The sequence below is a fragment of the Ambystoma mexicanum genome, chromosome 1q (genome assembly GCF_040938575.1).
Source record: "Ambystoma mexicanum isolate Mex_15411 chromosome 1q, UKY_AmexF1_1, whole genome shotgun sequence".
NCBI lineage: Eukaryota > Metazoa > Chordata > Amphibia > Caudata > Ambystomatidae > Ambystoma > Ambystoma mexicanum.
Window position 1 is genome coordinate 158,645,516 of NC_090922.1, and position 19,269 is coordinate 158,664,784.

The window sequence follows — 19,269 nt, forward strand, 5'->3', positions numbered from 1 at the left end:
TGGCACCAGGCTCATAAATATGCCCAGTCCGAGCGCTGGAAGCGCCGGGCTCATAATGCTTGGGTGGACTTACCTGCAGCAGACCATGCTGCTTACTTGCCTGCCAGTTGAGCCTCTGATCCTCTTCTGTTTGGAACTACTTTTCCTGTTGGGTGGGGCAGGAGCCACTCCCTAGATTCAGAACACTGGAACTCTTCTGGAAAGCAGGAACTCTTTTCTTACATAGGCGTGGCTGTGGAAGGAGACACCTAAGCACTACAGGAGGCTAATTAAACCACACCCGATGGATGAATCTTGCTTTGCGGTTATTCTGCATCCTCTGCAGCAGAACGCTCATCGTGTCTTCTGCATCTGATCCTGGGCCTAAGGAAAAAGGCTTACCATCCTGAATCCAGTCTTCAGCAACACCTATAAAGACAAGAAAGAACAGGTTAGCATTACGGTCTTCAGTGACAGCTCTTCACTTACCTGGTCCATCGGCTGTCACCAACGCCTCGCGCTGCATTCCGGCATCTGAAAGACAAAGGCTTACCTACTCTTCGTGCGCTCCGGAGGTCTTCACACTGCATTCCGGCATCTGAAAGACAAAAGCTTACCAACTCTTTGCACGCTCCGGAGGCCTTCGGCGCTGCATCCCCCATCTGAAAGACAAAACAAGGTGCGTTTAAAGACATTGGGGAACTTTAATACTCACGTGCCATTACTCCTTTCCACATCTAACCCAGTGGGTATTCCGGCACCCTGCAGCCGCTCCGAACTTGTACCTGCAAAATAAAAAGACAGTTAGAGCGAATCGTGAAGCAGGCAACAAGCGCTTACTTACGTGCTTCCAGGCGCTTCTATTCATCACACGGGCTCCATCTTCAACTCACTTCAGCCCATCATCCGCCATCGCCGGAACCCTGCAAAACAAGAAACATCATTACTAAAGACTTTAAAGACATTAGAATTACTCGAAACTTACCGTTCGTGCAGTAAACGACGGACAGCAGTCCTCTGAAGTCAAGAGGCCTGCTCCCCTTATCCAGTGAAGAAACTGGTTACAGCACCCTGCCCCGAGGCAGATGGAGAGCACGGCGTTCACTTACCTAAGGTGAGAGCGTTAACCTTTGGGGTTCTACAGGAGAAGAGAAAGGGAAGAAGAGAGAGACATTCAATAACCCAGTTCCTTAATCCCATATTTTCTATCTGCAGACATCTTACCCTTCGAGTCAGACATACAGTGCACAGAGGTCCAGCCCAAAGAGCCAGCCGTGTGTTACACATCACCTTTGAAGATACGGTATACGCCCAGTCAAGACCGGCGCCTCTACGGGAATCAGGTGAGCGTTACATAAACACAGTGTCTGGAATATTGATAAATAGCAGGGTTTTGCCCCAGAACATCACACAAATTGGAGTTTGGTCTTGAATTGTGGGCACAGTTTTCATTTTAAGGATCCCCAAATTGCACATTTCTGTCATCTGGTTACAAAGAGTTATCAGTATTTTTATGAGACATATATTTGCCTTCAATCAACTCCCCAAAGTGTTTGGGTCCGCCTTCAGAAGCTTGGGTGGGTCAGGAACACATGTCTCTGCTCACAGGCAGATCTTTGTTGACAGTCAATACTCAAAATTAACATACCCCATTCAAGGGAAAGAGTCTTTTGTGTGGGCTCCAACAGGGTCATGTGATATCCTGCCTCCTGGTGTGAATCTCTGAGGTGAGAGGTTTCCCAGCCTCTTGAAGCTGTTAATGAAATCAGCCTGCCTCCTGGGAACAGAAGGTGGCTAAGATTTTCAATTAACCAACAGGCTGCCCCTGTCCTTGCCCCTCTTGCAACTCCTAAATACAGTTTTCCTGTCAGAGTTTAGACCGCTAGCGCAGGTTTGTGGACAGAGCTGGTACTGCACCCATTTTTGGGATCTGTCTTGAATTACTGCATTTCAATAGAGTGGTCTTTTGCTTGATAGAATAGGAACCTTGCTTAACATTGTTTTGATGGCATCCTTACAGTAGAGTGGTGATGTGGAACCCCCCACAAGAAGGTTGTATCTTTGGAGTGGTCTTGTGCCAACTGCGCAGTTCTCCTGGATTCTGGCGTGAATGTGGGCGGCGACAGCTCATCCCCACATCCACCCAGTCTATTGATTTAGTTTGTTCTGGAATAAAATAATGGGCGGCGACAGCTCATCCCCACATCTACCCAGTCTATTGATTCAACATGGGTCAAAACCCTTGACAAGTACTTGGGGAGAACCATATCGGATCACTCCTCACTAGTGGTTGCTTGGCATCTGAAGAGGCCACGACCCCACCCGTACCAATGCGGTGTATGCAGACGGATGCACTGACGGACCAGATCTTTAGGGACAAATTACAAAAGCTATTGGAAGAATACTTAAAACATATTGTTGGTAAGATCAATGCGTGGTGTATGGTGTGGGCAACCCTGACGGTTGTGTTCAGGGGGGAGGTAATAGCTGGTGCTGGAGGGATTAGAAGAATGCTGAGAGCGGAATTGGAAACTCTAGAGAAAGAGATCTGGGACTTGGAAGCCCAGAAGGCAGGGCTATGGTCTGGCGAGGAGATGCTAGCTATAACCCGTCCCGCTGTTTTGAGGCATGGGAAAGACTGTCTAAATTTGACTACATTGAAAAAACAACCAGAGCTCATGCGAAGGGATATAAGCCGAGTAGACCCTTGGCATGGCTGAGCAGAAAGTAGCACCCCAGACACCTGACCACTAAAATGATAGAGGAAGAAGGGGTTATATGCAGGACGCAATCTGGTATTAATGAGAAATTTGCTAGGTTCTATTCTCAGCTGTATAGACATGAAGTGCAGGTCCCCCACGAGGACCAAAATCTCGATGATGGCGCTCCCTAAAATAGGGAACACACAACAGGCTGACCTGGACCAACCCATCACTATAGAAGAAGTGCGGAATGCAGTCGCTTCCCTCGCTACAAGTAAAACCCTGTGTAGCGATGGTCTTTCACCTGAATTTTATAAAACATATAATTCAACACTAGCTCTGGTACTGCTCATGGTCTTTGAGGAAGCATATATTAACGGTGTACTCCGGGCAAGCATGCAGGAAACTCTGGTGGACCTGGTCCCGAATCCCGGGAAACCCACAGACAGGTGCAAATCACACAGACCTCTTGAAATGCTTAGTTATGATATGAAAATCCTGACGATGATATTGGTGGTGCTGCTCCGCATAGTGATTGTGGGCTTGGTACATATGGACCAGACAGGTTTTATCCAAGGTCAAAGCACAGCCTTAAATGCTGATTGCAAAACATCATTGCACAGACCAACGACAGCCCTGAACAGTGCGCGGTGGTGTCGCTGGATGCAATCAAAGCTTTTGATTTTCTTTACTGGGAATGGCTGTTTGTAGCACTACAGGGGTTTGGGCTAGGCGAACATTTCATTAGGTGCGTGCGGATCATTTACTCAGCACCGACAGCCAGAGTCAAATCTGGGAAACAAGTGTCAGTGGCTTGGAGCATACAAAGGGGAACGAGACAGCGCTTTCACCCATGTTGTACATATTGGCACTGAAGCCCCTAGCGGTCTACCTACGAAAAGAATTCCTGGAGGTAGGCATCCTGGCTAGAGATACTAGGCATTTAATATCGTTGTACGCAGACGACGTCCTGCTATACATAAGGGAACCGCACTGCAACCTACCCATACCTATGGAAGTGTTAGACAACTTTGCTAAACTTTCTGGAATATCATTTTAACAGAGACAAGTCATGTCTTCTCCCGTTGTCGGGACTCAGTAGGGCTGGGAGTGATGCTTTGCCACAAATTAGGTTACTGTGGGAAGTGAGTGCTATCGGATATCAGTGTCGTTCAATTTAAACTGACCAGCCAGGCAACAGTGATGTGGGGTTAATACTTGCATGTCAGGGAAGTGATTGGAAGGTTGTGGGGGGGAGGCAAGAGATAGCTCATTCTCGCAGCAGTACTTAAGCGTGTGGTTTCAGACTGAAAGGGAGAGTTAACTGCATGTAACATGGAAGCAGCACCAGAATAGTCTTGTTAGAATGTGTAGAATGTGTTCTCTTCTTCGCCACAATCTCTGAAGATAGCCCTTCTCCTGACATTTGAAGGGTTAACACCTCCTCTCCCCTAAACTTTAGCTTAGCTGCACCCATGTGCAAGTATATGTGTTTGTGTGAGTGCCCATCACCAGAGAAAGCCCTTGGTAGAGTACCATTATTAATGGGGTTGATCCGGATTATGACCCTGTGTTTTATTAACGTGCACATCCCAGGTTGACTTTAGTGCAGTTTTATGGTCTACCTTTTCAGTTTAGACCAATGTTGAACAGCAAAAGTTTTGTTTTCTATGAAATACACTTTCTGTTTGAACACTCCTCAGTAGATGAATGCCTCCTGAAGTTTTCAGTATAAATCACGTCCAACCCTGCAAAGTAATTTCCTCACAATTAATGCAGCCGTTCTGCATAGTGTCATATGCTATTCAATGCATGGCATGGAAGGGCGGGCTTCTGATAGCCACTGCAAACTCATGCAAAACTCAATTGTTTAGTTCCGGTCAGGAACAACATCTGCAGTGGTCCAAGGGTAAAGCATAAATTGGTGAATTGAACATTGGCACTACGATTATGACTGGTTAAAGATCTGAGAGGCCAGGAGAAGGGCCAGACAAGGCCTAAAGTGTCCTCGTGTTGGCAATCTGCATTAAAGATCATAGCTTCTGATCACTGGTGGCAACTTTTGATTTTCGCTATAGGGACAGACCAAATTTGTTTTTTCGCGAAACGGCAGACATTCCAACACCAAGAATTGAGGGAGTTGTATCCATACCAAGGGCCAATGTACACATTTGACAGCACTTTTAGCAACAGGAATTGGAAAAAATCTAAAGCATTTACAGGTCGGTCTCAACATTTAACATCACTGCAACCGTCGTCTAACCTACTGAGCGGCATTCAACTTTAAGATTCCCTTCTTCTGCCATATCTGCCAACAGCTTTTGCCGGCCCTTCCACAACCCCACCCCCCACCACTCAAAGCTGTGGTGACAATGAGGCAGCCTTTCCACTTTGAGGTGAGCAGCACTTGTAATGTTCCAAGATGGATGCTAAAACTTCAAAAAGCCTACTCCCAACAAGAGAGGAGCCAGAGGCCCTACCAGCCCCTAGTGACTTAGAACAGAAGGTCACTGAATTCCGATTTTTTTCAGATCGTTGCACAATTTTCAAGGGGACTAAATGACACTCCTGCCCCCGTTGTTCTAGCAGAGTGAGGGCAAGTGCCCCCCTGTACTGAACACCTATTCCTCCAATCATACTATAGTAGCTCAGAGAGCTGGGGGCTTGCTCTGCAGAGCTGTGTGTAACCTGCAGGCCACAAAAAGGCTCCAGTCCCACTCAACAGCTCAGGGAATTATTTTCCAGTGCAGAGACCTCTGCTCTGTGTGTAGGGTGTTGGATACATGTTCTAAGTTTAGACATTTTAGCAGGTTAATTTCCCTGCTGTGAAGATCTGTGAGTTACATGCAAATCACAGGTTCCAAATAAATGTTTAGAGGAAAGTGGACTATTGCACATGGCAAAGAGATTGGTACAGATCACAGGTTTTAACCCAGACATTGCCAACTGGGCCTGCATCCATCTCTGGTAGATATGTTGGGTACATTTAATGTAGGCAGCTCTCAATGTAGGGCTTGGATGCCTGTGTATGAAATATAGAAATATAAGGAGGGTGGTTGGTATTTTGATGTTATCTTTTGGCCACCATTAAAACAGAGGAACGATGTTCATTACTCCACTCTTATTGTCATATTTGTCATTGAAAAAATTAATTTGAATATTTTTTCAACCCATTGCCACTTGTCCCAAATGGGGAATTTCCTTTAAAATCCATTACATAGAAGGAATTCTTTTAAGGGTCACGGTAGGTGGAATCGCACCCTTTGAAAGAGAGTCCCCCCTTAACTTTTGTGGGAGGGACAATGCAATACTTTATAACAGTGCCCAATGCAGGCTGGAAGGAGGCAGGAGTGCTGAAATGTGACTTTGCGCAGGGTGCCAACATTTCTTGCACCGGCCTGTGAGTGTCTGAGTCAGTCACTGAGTGACTGACCGTTAATCTGTGCAAACGTGCATGTTTTAAGAGTGACAAGTGAAGTGTATGTGTTTGGCAGGAGGAAAAGGGGAATTGATTGTGATTGCAGCTTCATGACAGGGATATACAGTGATAGCTACTTACATAGCATACATGGCAGCTTATTTCAGTGGGGCCAACGGTCACTTAGGCTCTCCCATTGATCCCTTCTAGAAATGTGCATATTTGGGAGGTTTTGCAGAGCTATACCGTCACCTTAAAAGGACATATATTGGAAGCACACCTAAACAACGGCAGAATCATGGCAAGATAATCTTTACACTTTAAAGAAAACACCATAAGAAATCTATTATTCTCACATTTCACCTTGATTTCTAGTAATATCTGCATTAACCCTGCATACTTGAAGTTTCTACACTTTGAAGGCCCAGATACGTGTGCAGGATATAGTCACTCAGCTAAGTTCCAGTGCTGGGCCTTCTGATTTAAAATCGGGGTCAAGTGGATCAGCCATGATGCTTCAGCATCGAGCCACTGCTAGGGAAGGGATGAGTACAATGTACAAGCAGGGGTTGGCTGCAGCACGAGCACAGCACTCATAGGAACAGTGCTGCTGCTAGGCTCCATTTTAGTGTTGCGTGCAATGAAGCTTGCATTGCAGAAGATTTTTCTGTGACTTTTGCGTGTTATGATTATAAGCAACGGCCAAAGCATGAATCGTAAGTCAGTAGGAAGCTCTGCTTCAGAAAGGGATTTGGGCATCGTGAAAATGTCAAAACAATCCAGCAAATGCCATTGCATCAATAGTACACAGGAGAATGTATCTGTTACCCTAGTGAACCAATTGTAAATTGTATTTCCCATATTTCTCAAAGATTGTGTTGGACAATGTACCTTTTAACATTGTTGTAAATATTTTCTCAGGAGACAAAAACCTAGCATGCATTCATTTGTTGGACATGTTAATGCCTCTTCTCCTAAATATTCACCTGCTGCCACTGCCCTTGAATCGTGTACAATGCGATGCCCGCCTTAGGTGCTGGCCAACTTCCCACCAGTGACATGTGCCTACTAATGTTACTGGCCGTGCACAGTGGCGGCCAGTACGGCTGTGTGCCTGGTGGTGGACAGACACTGCCCCCTTGTTGATACTCTATATGAAAGATGTAAATGCTTAGATATATTTTTGACCAAGTGCAGCGCTTGGCGTGCACCTGCATCAGCACCATGAACATTGTGCATGCATGCTGTTCCAGGCCTGCCTGGGAGTCTGTGGTGCAGACTGTCCTGCTTTGATGAACTTGGGGGTGTGGGGAGGCCTCAGCAGGTCTCTCTCGCAGGGGGGCGGGGGGGAGGCAGCTTTATCTGTGGTACACATCTGATAGCAGGCCAAACCTGGCAAAGCGGCACAAATGGGTTATTTGTTAAATGCTTTTTAAACAGCCAAATGTTAATTTCATGGCAACATTTGTCCTGATTTGAAGTGCCTGCAATTGGATGAAGAGATACAAAGAGAGCACTGACATCTCCAGAGGTGGTGTTTTTTTAGGTCATAGCATCGCACCCTCTCTTTTGAGGGGTATTTTGTCCTTGCCCACTGCTTAAGGAACATCATACTTATTGACACCTTAAATGTCATCAACATTATCAATGTTTTAAGTGATCTTGTGGAAAGTTGCTATCCTTAAGGTAGTAAAAAAAGTATTTTAACTTATCATTATGAACTATACCTCATTTCATTTTCTACCCCTTTTCTTCAGGTCAACCTGTGAGGGAGAGATGTCTCTTCAGATGACTTGGTGTAGCCAGAGAAAGGCCATCATTATTGCTTTCTTCAGTTCACTTGGGATTGTATCCATGTTCTATTATTATCATCTTAACAATCAACTTACAACAGAGGACTTAGTCCAGCCATTGACCAACTTCCCCGATAAACCTAAGACTGTACATCAAATGAACAACAGACCAGTTGATGGGGCCTGGACTGTGAATTCCCGAGGCCGGCTGGGCAATCAGATTGGCCAGTATGCAACATTGTATGCTTTGGCCACGATCAACAAATATCCGGCTTACATAATACTAGACCGTTTCAACTTTCTATCTCCTTTGTTCCAGATCAGACTTCCACAGCTGCATGACAGTGTGATCAAGAGGATAAAGTGGAAGACATTTGGATTGCACAACTGGATGAGTGAGGAGTATAACCACATCACCGGGAAGTATGTCTATTTCACTGGCTGTCCCTTCTCATGGACATTCTTCTACAATATTCATGATGTGATCCACAGAGAATTCACCTTTCATGAGTTTATCAGAGAGGAGGTGAATGAGTCCCTGGTAAATCTGAAGGGCTCACAGAAGAACGTGACTTACATTGGGGTTCACGATCGAAGGGGAGACTTGACCTGGATTATGCCCAATTCATGGAAGGGGGTTTTGACTGATAAACTCTACTTGGAAAAGGGTATGGTTTATTTTTGAGACAAATACGAGGAGCCGGTTTTTGTGGTGACGAGCAATGGAATGCAGTGGTGCAAGGAGAATATAAACACCTCCAAAGGTGATGTCTACTTCTCTGGTGATAGCAATGAGTCATCTCCTGGAAAGGACTTTTCTCTTCTCTGTCACTGCAATCACACCATCATGACGATCGGTACCTTTGGGATTTGGGCTGGGTTCCTGGCTGGTGGAGAGGTTATCTACCTTGACAATTTCACCCTGCCTAATGCCAGGTTTCTCAACGTCTTCCATTATAATGCTTCGTACCATCCTGGATGTATTGGCATTACTGCTGACCTTTCACCTCTGCTCTCAGGAAAACATTGACTATTTGTAGTACAAATATTTCACGGTTGGTTATTCTTACAGAGCTTTGATGTTCAGTTTCTCTTGAGTGCCACATTTCATTTCTCTTTTATTAGTGTGTAACTTGTATGCCATATTGTGGGATTCATAATGTGTTTTTTATTTTATTTCTGTTGTGATTTAGAAATTTAATTTGTTTGATTAGAAAATGTATATTTTAGTGTTTTAACAATAATTTGAGGAAGCAATCAGATGTTCAAAGTGGCAAACAATGTTTATGGTAAAGGGAATCTGTCAAATTGCAATACAGTGGACAGGGTGATATGTGGCTTGAATTCTCATTTAAAATACTGCATTTTAGCCCCCTGTCTTTTCAACCTGTATATTTCGGAATTGGGAGAATCGCTGGACTCAGTCGAGTTTGTGCCACCCAAAATGAATTACATTGCCATTACGTGGCTGAGCTATGCCCATGACTTTCTCATTTTTGATTGTAGAGAAATTGGTATGCAACGTTTCATCACTGCCTTCTTGAAATTTGTCAGTCATAATTATCTGGTGATAAATACACAAAAGTCCAAGGTGTTGCATTGTACCATGAAAAAACGTCCACCAGATTCAATGGTATGTTCATACTAAGCCTTTTGAGACGGGGGATCATTTTGTGTACCCTGGATTTCCTATTTTAGCCAAGCCACATAGATTTCAGGTCCGGGAGTGACTGAGAAGCAGCGCACTTGCCCTGTCAGCTCAAATGTTCCATGTGGACACCCGCTACAGGAAATTAGATTTGCTCCCAACCCTGAGAGTTTATGAAGGAAAAACTGTGACAAAGCTTCTTTATGCATTTGATGTGCTCCCTCTGTGGGCTATTGACTTGCTTCCCAAGTTGGAAGGTTTAATGTGGTGAAAGGTCTTAGGGATTCAGATCTTCCTCCCCCTGGCAGCTATTCAATATGAATTGGGGCTCACTTCTCTTTTCTGCCTGAGCGAAGTGGAGAGTCTTATCATTACATTGTAACATTATTAATCCTTTGGATAACTCATTGTATAAAGATCAGCACAATGTAAGTCAGTCAACCAATGTGAAACTCTTAAATTAATTAGCTTCCTTCTTTACCTCCTTGCTGAGTTCCCTGGTGCTTCAGGATGATGATCTCCTTCAAAATCCCTTCAGGGTCAAGACAATTCTGTACAATAAGGACTGGACCCAAACCATGGAGAAATTCCATGGTTATGAGTCACGGGAGCACCTCAAATGGGATCATAAGAGATGGGGAATTGTGGCTCCTTTTCTTACCATTTATGCCAATAGAATAACGAGAAAGGAAGTTCCTGAGAATCAGGTTGAATTTCTGTCCCACTAACCAAATCAAATTGAGATATGGTCACACACAGAGTGAACATATACAGTGTTAGATTCTGTAAGTCGGGGGATTCAGTGGAAACACTGAATCATCTGCTAAATACCTGTCCTGCCTTTTGCACCAAATGGCAGTGTTACTTTGGGAAACATGTGCATTACTGATATCCGGACTGGGAGGATAAGTTCTGGAGTTTAGGGGAGAACGTACTCACTCGTGATTGCAATTTTGGGTTCTGTTAAAAACTTGCACCTGGATGAAGATAGTACCCTGGAATGAAGGCTTTTGTGAAGTTTAGTAAATGCTCTCAACTGAGATATATAATTATGACTAATGGTCTGAATGTTTTTTAGAACAGTACGATTCGTCGTATTTATTCTCTGTTCTTCATAAGTGTTGCTTTGAACTTTTTGATTCTTGTGATTTTAACGAATAGTAGGAAATTGTATTCTAGTGTAATACATTTTTATGATTCTTGTAATTGTATGAATTGTAGGAGATGTTAACTGTAATTAAATGCTTTAAAATTGTATTGTAATTAATTGTAATTTTGTATGGTCTTAAAATCTGTTAAAGGTTATTTGATTAACAATGAAATAAAACAATAAATAAAACAAATATTTGATTTACATGTGCATCATGTGGCTGCATATTTGGGATGGGGATATGTGTTGGAGAGTCATATTGCTGCCCCTAGAGAAAAATTGTCCATCAACTCAGAGTGGGTAATAAATCCACTGTGGTGAACGTGCTGCACTGGCATGTCCTACCCATCTTCCATATCATCCTCACCATCAGACGGTATGTCCTGTTCTGCTGACATTTCAACATGATGTCTATAGCATTTGCAGCAGAGGATACCCTCACTCACCTGTATGGAATATGAAAGATGGAATATGGTCAGGGGTGGCCACACATGTGTTGCTCTCCCTGTACTCAGATCATGCAATGCTTAGGGTGTGAGTTGTGGCACCCAATGTTGTACAAGTGCACTTCTTATAACATCATCCACTCAGATAGGCTTAGGTGTGGTGGTGGTGGTGTTCCAAGGAGTTGAAATGAAGGGGCAAAGGAGAATTACTAAAGACAGTAAGAAATGTGGTGTAACAGGTGCCAGGAGTATGCATACAGGCTACATGCTGTGATGGGAAGTGTTTTTTTAGGAGCTACACCTGTCTGCAAGTGTGTGTCTACATGAACCTTGAAAGGGTGCTATTTCGCTGGATCATGCCATTGACCCATGGAAGCAATTGCGGCAGTATTTGATTGTCAGGTTGGTATCATATGTCATCTGTATATTGGGGTATGCTGCTGCTGCTGCTGATTCATGGAGAAGCCATTACTTGCTTTGGGGGGCAGGAAGAGCAATGGCATGTGTCCTTTCCAGCCCAGGGTAGCAATACAATTCGGAAACTCTGCTTGTTTCTAAAAATCAATCTTGGCTTTGATGATCACCTGTGTGGTTGAAAGCAAGAGATGTTCCTGCATTTTACATAAGTGATCTAGCAGCTAAGCAACATTCCATGCAACATACAAAGTGATGAAATGCGCCTGTTGCACAGAAGTGCAGGACTGACATCTACTTCAGTATAGCAGAATGTCTCTGGCTAAATTGATTGCGCTTTGGATGTCAACCGCTAGGGCATACCATAGGTACTGGATGCTGTCTTTGTCCAGACAGTACAATGTTGTCAGTTGTTGGTCTGTGAGACCACAGGGCCATGGTCTTGGTTGGGGAATGTCAGGCTGACACATCCTCCTCCTCACTCTCCCCCACTTTGTTGACTGTCTCCTCTTCTTCTATATCTACACCTGCATGTCACCCAGAAACGGCATTATGAGCTCCTGCGTGTATTGGCCAGCACCCTGTAGTCCAGCATGGTGACCTCTGGAGTGCTCCCACATCCTGCCCCTTTTGTAGACATGTACAGGGCATAGGCTACACCTGTGGCTGTTTAGATGCATGCTGCTCAAAGATTAATCATTGTCTTCTTGCTGGCCTAATGCAGGGGGTTCTATATGATTTTACATCGATGGAGAATTCATCAAATTTCGATTGTTTTTCTCTTTGATTTTGCCGCAATTATATACAGGGTGACACCCCCTCAGTTCCCCCCTCAGCCCTCCCTAACTCCATCTACATTTTTTATTCACCTACACCCACCCACCACATTTATTTGGGGCAAAATCTGATAAAAAGAAATTGATGAATTCTCCTTCGATTAAATCGACTAAGCAAAAACTGCGGTTATCAATACAGTTAGGAAGACCACTGCATTTCTTTCATTGGATTTAAAATGCATATTGTGTGAAATTATGTTTACATGGTGTGCTGAGTGGTACATTAATGTAAGAGTGTGTCACCCAAAAAACGTACACATTTTATTTGATTTCAAAGGTGGTACATCTTAGTGCAGGTTCTGCTCCCAACTTACAGCTCTATCTTTTTTTTCCTGCCCACCTGATCTTACCACCTCCTTTGCATGGAAGCATATTTGGAGATATTTCTGCTCATTTGTAGGCAGTTTTTCAAGCTGAAATAGGGGGGTAGTTAACACTGGTCATATTTCAAGGATACTGCTGGCCTGTAGGCATTTTTGGGAGAACTACTATCTGTGTTTTATTGTGATGTTATAGGTATGAAATAGCCAGTGTGTAGTTAGGCAGGTAGTATAAACAGGCGGTATTGATGAAAGCCACCCATTTTACCATGACAACCAAAGCTGTAATGAAGGCCTCATTAATTGTATTCTAGCATTCATTTCTTGGCTCATTTTGCCAGCCCAATACTGGAGGACGAAGCTAGAAAAAATAAGCCACTTTTAGGATGACATTGGGAGTTCTTTTGGGAGCAATGTCATTTTTAGTGCTTGGTAGGTCATTCCTGAGAGTTGTCGTTAAGCCGCATCATTCAAGTTTTCTGCATAGGAGAGAGCTTTGCCACAAGAGTAACATAATACAGAGTGTTTGCCTTTAAGATAGCTCTATGTTTTGATTGCCTGCTGTAGAAATGTGTTTGCATCCTGCACGTCAGATTATTGCATTCTATGGGGTGGGAGGTGGGGGGAGGCATGGGAGTATGGGTCTTGTTTGAGCGACTGTGAGAATTATGTCTTATGAATAGCATGTATGGACCTCTTTGACTGGAGCTGGCGATGCCAGAAGTTACAACTGAAAGATGCGCTGCTTGTGTATGTTGTCTTAAGTCTTACCTGATGCTTTTGGCTTACTCAATAAAATGTTCACCTTTCTTAATTTGCAACACACCTGGCGATGAATCTGACAAACCCAAACTGCTAGGGGCGACAGAAGAGAGAGGAAGAGATCACCCACCACACCCAGCTGAATGTATCCTTCCTGGCTAGCTGGAACCTAGTTCTGTGTTGTAAATTGCAAAGGAGGCGGGCCCTGGTGCACCATGTCCTGAAAAGGTCCTGAATGGAGTTGGAGGTTACACAGGGCTGTAGGTATTTCATGTTGGCTGTGGATTGGCCTGTCTGGCCTGAGGTGCACTGTCGTCTGGCACTTTGTGGGCTGGATGAAGGACTCATTGTGTCTGTCATCGCACCGTGCTCATGCTGTGGTGCTTGTGAAGACTTGCCATTTGGCAAGTGTGTGAAAGCCCTGTTTTTTAATTGTATGAATTAATCAAATGATGCATGCAATTCCACCTCTGAAAGGGTAATCTGCTGATCAGATTACCCTTTGATAAACTCCATGCCAAAAACATAGTGTGTATCTGTGTTCTGCTGCATCAGTTTCCTGATTTGCAGCACCTGCTCTACCAGTGACGCATAACAGATTCAGAGGTCAAAGTTTTCAATTTTATAACTGCAGTGACAGCCAAGTCTCTGCAGCACAAGAGCGACATTTAAGATATTAGCAACCCAAAATGGTGTAAGGGTAAAATCGAAAATAAAGGTATTCCTGAGTTAAGACATTGTGCATGGCATACTCATGATCACTGCAGTCACATCTAGTTTGATATCACTTGCGTCAGCTCCTGTGAGGCCAGTTCAGCTGTGGAACGTGATGTGTATTCTAGCCAGACAGGATGAGCCTGCCTAATGACAGGACAGGAACCTGAATGGTCATGCCTCTACTTCGATCTCTTTGTGAGGATAGATAACACCCACCGTCAGGGAAATAATGCATGACAGGCAGCTGACTTGTGCCCAGGCACCTATGAAGCACACCCATTCAAAGGGAGTAGCCTCACACCAGGGTGCTGCATCTCTAAAGGTCTTAGTTCCTACTGAGAAGGGAAGGGGGCAGGGTTAGAATAGACAAGAGGGCTCTGTACAGTTGAGGAAGACTCCCACCATCTTGTTTCTCTCTGCCTCTCTCTCTCCTTCTTGTCCCCTCCAATTCCTCTAGCAAAGCTCTAGACCAAAGCTTTTGTTTTAGGTGTGATGTCAGAAGGGCAAAGTCCACTTATTTCAAGAATCGGGATTAGACCACTACGTTGGGATAGCTTTAGTCCAGTCACCTTCTTTGATTCACTCTGAAACAACACCTGAGAAGGATTTGTTGGACCTGTTTTGGGGGAGTTGCACTTTCCAAAGTCCTCACCCACTGAGGTGAAGAAGGAGCAGTCCAAGGCAGAGAGGAGCTCTGCCCCCTACCCACTCCCAGGGCACATTGGGGGTGACACTTGCTGTGCACCCGGACCTGTATTCTGCACTGGAATCTCCCAGGGTAGGGAGAGCAGACTCTAAAAAGGACTCGCCCAGTTCTCAAGCCCCTGAATTGGGTCTCACAGCATCTAGAGGACCAGATCTGCTAATGCTCCCAATTCCACCACCTTGAAACTGGTCGGACTACCATTGACGCCAAACTCAACACCATTAAAGCCCAGCGCGAAGCCATCGATGGCAAGGGACCCCGCTGGTGCTACTTTCTGGCACTGCTCCGAACCTTCGAACATGTGTTTGCATCTTGAGCCCACTCGATGTTCCATTGTGCCCTTGCTGAGTCTGTTACCTGCTAGACTTGCATCAGCCGCTCGACATCGGGGCCCGATTCAAACCTGCTCAACGCCTGTTTTCTGATTGGGCCACATGATCCAACGTACCCAAACTGAGCTCTAACTGCTCGCATCACTGCTCAAAGCCGGAATCGAATCTGTAGACCCTCCAAAGACCTGAAACAAGGTACTGTTGACCAATTAATACACTCTTGGTCCATTTGGGCTCTAGAGACTGGTTAGGCCACTTTTACACCTTTTTTCACCCAAAGACATACCCTTTTTGCGGTTGATAAATTGCCTATCACCCCTGTTTTCATTCTCAGAGTGCTACTTTCTTCTATCTGTTGCATCATCTCTGTTCTTTCCACAGGGGTAGGTCTTGTTTAGTGTTTTCTAGACATTTCCGTTGAAGATGGTGTGTTTGTTTAAAACATATTTATTTTCATCAACCTTGATTGGATATTACCTTTATTCTGTACTGTATCACTGCATTGTTTGGGCACTACTGGATCACAAAGGAGGTGTATCTCTTAACTGTGCCTGTTTTATCGTTATGATTGTGTTGGCCCTTGGTTTGTAGCAGTCTGGGGGCTGAGTGGGCATTTTAGCCCCTACTCATCCTTGTACTTTTTTAGGGCAGAATCCAATTTGTCGTATTGCTGCTCTCCAGAGTGTTGTGTGTGCGCCCGTTACTGTAGGAGCACACACTGTGCAGCGTGTTGTGCGAACCCGCCATGAGGGTTACCTTAGGTGCAGTGTCCTCTCTAGAGAAATGTCAGTTTCAGGAGCTGACAGACATTGAGCTTTTCTCTGACATGACCCCAAAGTCATAATGGTTTCATCACAATGGGAGAGGGGCAGGGTGCTTGGTGTGTTCACATTTCTGATGATTCTAGAACAACTGCAGTGTCAAGATGTGTCTGCCACCTGATGGGAAACAAAGACAATTGTAACAGGCGTGGAATGTTTTTCACTGTGTGTCTGAAGCCCGGATTATTGACACAATGATACTAAGTATGAGTGCAGATCAAGTCTCATATCCCTTCTAGTCCTTCTAACAACCCTCTTTGAGCATGCTATGCACAGTGAGTGTCTTTTGGATTTCAATTGCACTGAGGTGGAAGGTACTGTAGGAACTTTGCTGGAAAGATGCCAGGTCTTTGGAGCAGCATTGGATGAGTGTTGTTTTGCAATCAAATTTTCTCTGCACGATTTTGATCTAGACGTTTTGTCTGAGATTGTCGGTGGCAAGGATGTTTATGGAGTTTCAGGGCCTTTGAATATTAAGGCTTGTGCAGTGGCTTCACAAAAGACTTAACTACTTGATTGTTGCTGATGTACTTTATTTGGGTAAACACTCACAACTATATATATGAAGCAGTTGACTTCACTCCCTTCAGTGTTAATTTAAAGTCTAAATAACCTGTGCTCAGCTCGTTGGTTTGGACAGGGCCTCACTGTCAGCAGGAGCGTCTGGGTGTGTCCTTTTGCTGCACTCCCTGCGCTTCATCTGCCGTAGCCTGCCGTTCTTCTGTTCTCTCTCAATGGAGTCTCGTGAGACTACGGCCGTTCCCGCATCTCGTGAGAATGCGCCCTCATACAACTCATTTTGTAGAGCAGTTTGGTCCTACTCCATTACAATGCCCTTAAATCTCACCAGTCTCTGCCTCTCACGTTGGGGATGACCCTCTCCCTATAAAGGCCTTGTTGGAGCCTTGTGGGGGTGAGCTCCATCTCCTCTGATGTTTTTCTTGCTGACACCAACACGTCCCATTCACCCTGTAGGTCTCTCTCATCTCTCGTGGTTTCTGTCGCTTTACCTGCCCCATTGATCTCGCCCAGCCCATTCTCAACTTTGACTTCCTCGTGTTATATAACCACACTTTCCCATTGTTCTAAGCTGGCCGGCTCTCCGTGGTTCCTGAGACTGCCTTTTAAATAGTGCAACTGTTTCTAGGTTACATCGCTTTCGATCTTGGGTGCAGATATGATTTGTGCCTCTCTGCACTACTTCGATTGGCTGACTGTACTTGGATCCTGTCACTTGGTCCTTGTGTGGCAATTTTATTTTCACTACGTCGCCTCTTGTTGTACTCCTCCTGTTTCATCTGCTGCGGCGTGCCATTCATCTGTTCTCTCTCAATGCAGTCTTGCGAGTCTAGGACCATGATTACATCTCCTGTAAAGGTGTCCTCATAGCTTGTTAGTATTGTCATTATCAGTATTTGCTCAGTAGTTATTCTAATTTCAGATTGCATGGATGCAGTGGCTGTTCTCCACTCATGCAGCTCTGCTCTGGATTTCTATGAGACTATGTCCTGTCCTCCTTTCCAGATGTCCACAGAGATCAGTCCAGCTGCACTGTGGTGTAGTGCCCGGCTCAGATGTCTCTATTTCTCCACTCCACCCTCTTGTGCATTGTTCTGTTTAGTTCCATCTCTTGCTCAGTTTTGGGAGCTCCACTAGAGGTTCCTCTGAGGATGTGCCCTCTCTTCCTTCCAGCAGCACTCGCTGCTCATTCCCGCGCCCCTGCTTTATATTTTCCCTGCTTGGCGGCTCCCTCTCTCGCTTGCTCCGGCACAACTGTGTGCTCTCCTGATCGACTTTCAACTCCTGCTCTGTTCTGCCAAGCAGTGTATTATCCTGGTCAGCTTTGGGGACTTTGCTTCAGTTACCTGTGAGGCTGCATCCGCTCCTCCCTTCCAAATGCCCTTGATGTGGTGGTGCTCATTCTTGCTGCCCTGCTTTTTGTTCGTTCTCCTTCTCAGTTCCTGCTTGGTTTTGCTTTGCTGTGCATTTTGTTACTCAGCTTGCTCTCCTGCTTGCTGTGCTTTCGCTTCAGGAGCTGCTTATCTCTGAGTTCCTCTGAGGGCACACATTTATGAGGCCGCAAATCTGCATATGGGGTGTGTGGGCTTCTGCCTCCATATGCGCATCGTGAGCAATATGGCGATAATTGCAGCTGCACCGCCAAAATCCACTAGGATAAATGTGTGCCATATTGAATTTGAAGGGCTGGTAACATTTGGATTCCTTTAAGATGTGTGAGAAGATGCTGTGCTAAAAGTGCTGCAACAAAGAGGTTACAGCAACTTTGTTCTGGAAACTATCTTTAACATTTGAAGTCATTATTTTTCTATAACCAATGACTAACACTAATTGTGTAATGTCGAATTCAATGATAAGGACAACTGCAAATGTACACCTAAAACGTCTATTTGTAAGTTTTTCAATTAGACCGCACCAAATTAGAAGAAAAAGACATCCCACAATGAAAGCCATTTTTTAAAAAAGAATAGTAAAATCATGTGGTTTGTGTTTGCCCTAAATGTGTCTGTTACATTATGTTTAACTGTGCTAAACATGCTATGTTATGTAATGGATCTATGACATTGCACTGAATGCCATTTTACAAATCCCCCTGCAGAACGTGTAGAGCCCTAACTCGGCTTGCCTTTGTGGCTGTGGGATTTGGTCAGCCTCACCCTCCCCTCAGTGTTTTGCTGAGATGTTTCCTCCTGCTGATCCAGTGATTAACTAACACTGTTCCTGCGGTACTAGTGCAAATTAGGGATTAATGTCGACATGTGCATGGCCATGGCCTAAATTTCCCATTGGAAATCAATGCACACCATCCAACTGAATGACTTTTCTGAAAGTCGTATGGAAGCCTTGTGACGGTTTTCCTAATTTAAGGAATTCTGAGGAATGGATTCTCCATATAATCTAGGTCTGCTAAAGAGCCACACTTTCATAAAATGCTCCAGGCCTTAAAAAGTGGTTTTAGTGTGTTCTACCCCGGTAAGCCTGCCGGTCAAACGAGTACTGTGACAGAGTCACTTATGGTAATTTATGGCAGCGTCCAGGAACTCTGAGGTCCATCGGAAAAGCGGGCCATGGACAAAGGGAGAGAGAGTGAGAGAGAGAGAGAGAGAGAGAGAGAGAGAGATCAGGCAAACCCATACCACACAAAATAACCCTGAGTGAGCAAAGGGAGGTGCTGGAGACACAGGTAGTGGGAAAGTGGGGCCACCC

At 44.8% G+C, this 19,269-nt stretch overlaps 1 protein-coding gene across 1 annotated transcript in view; it reads left to right on the forward strand.

Moving 5' to 3' along the window:
- LOC138526009 (galactoside alpha-(1,2)-fucosyltransferase 2-like) overlaps window positions 1–10,779 on the forward strand; it is a 138,702-nt gene extending 127,923 nt beyond the window's left edge. Inside the window, exon 2 of the mRNA XM_069636298.1 lies at window positions 7,857–10,779. Coding sequence (XP_069492399.1) covers window positions 7,857–8,577 — 721 coding nt within the window. The 3' untranslated portion in view covers window positions 8,578–10,779. The remainder of the gene's footprint in view (window positions 1–7,856) is intronic.
- The last annotated feature ends 8,490 nt before the right edge of the window (window positions 10,780–19,269 follow it).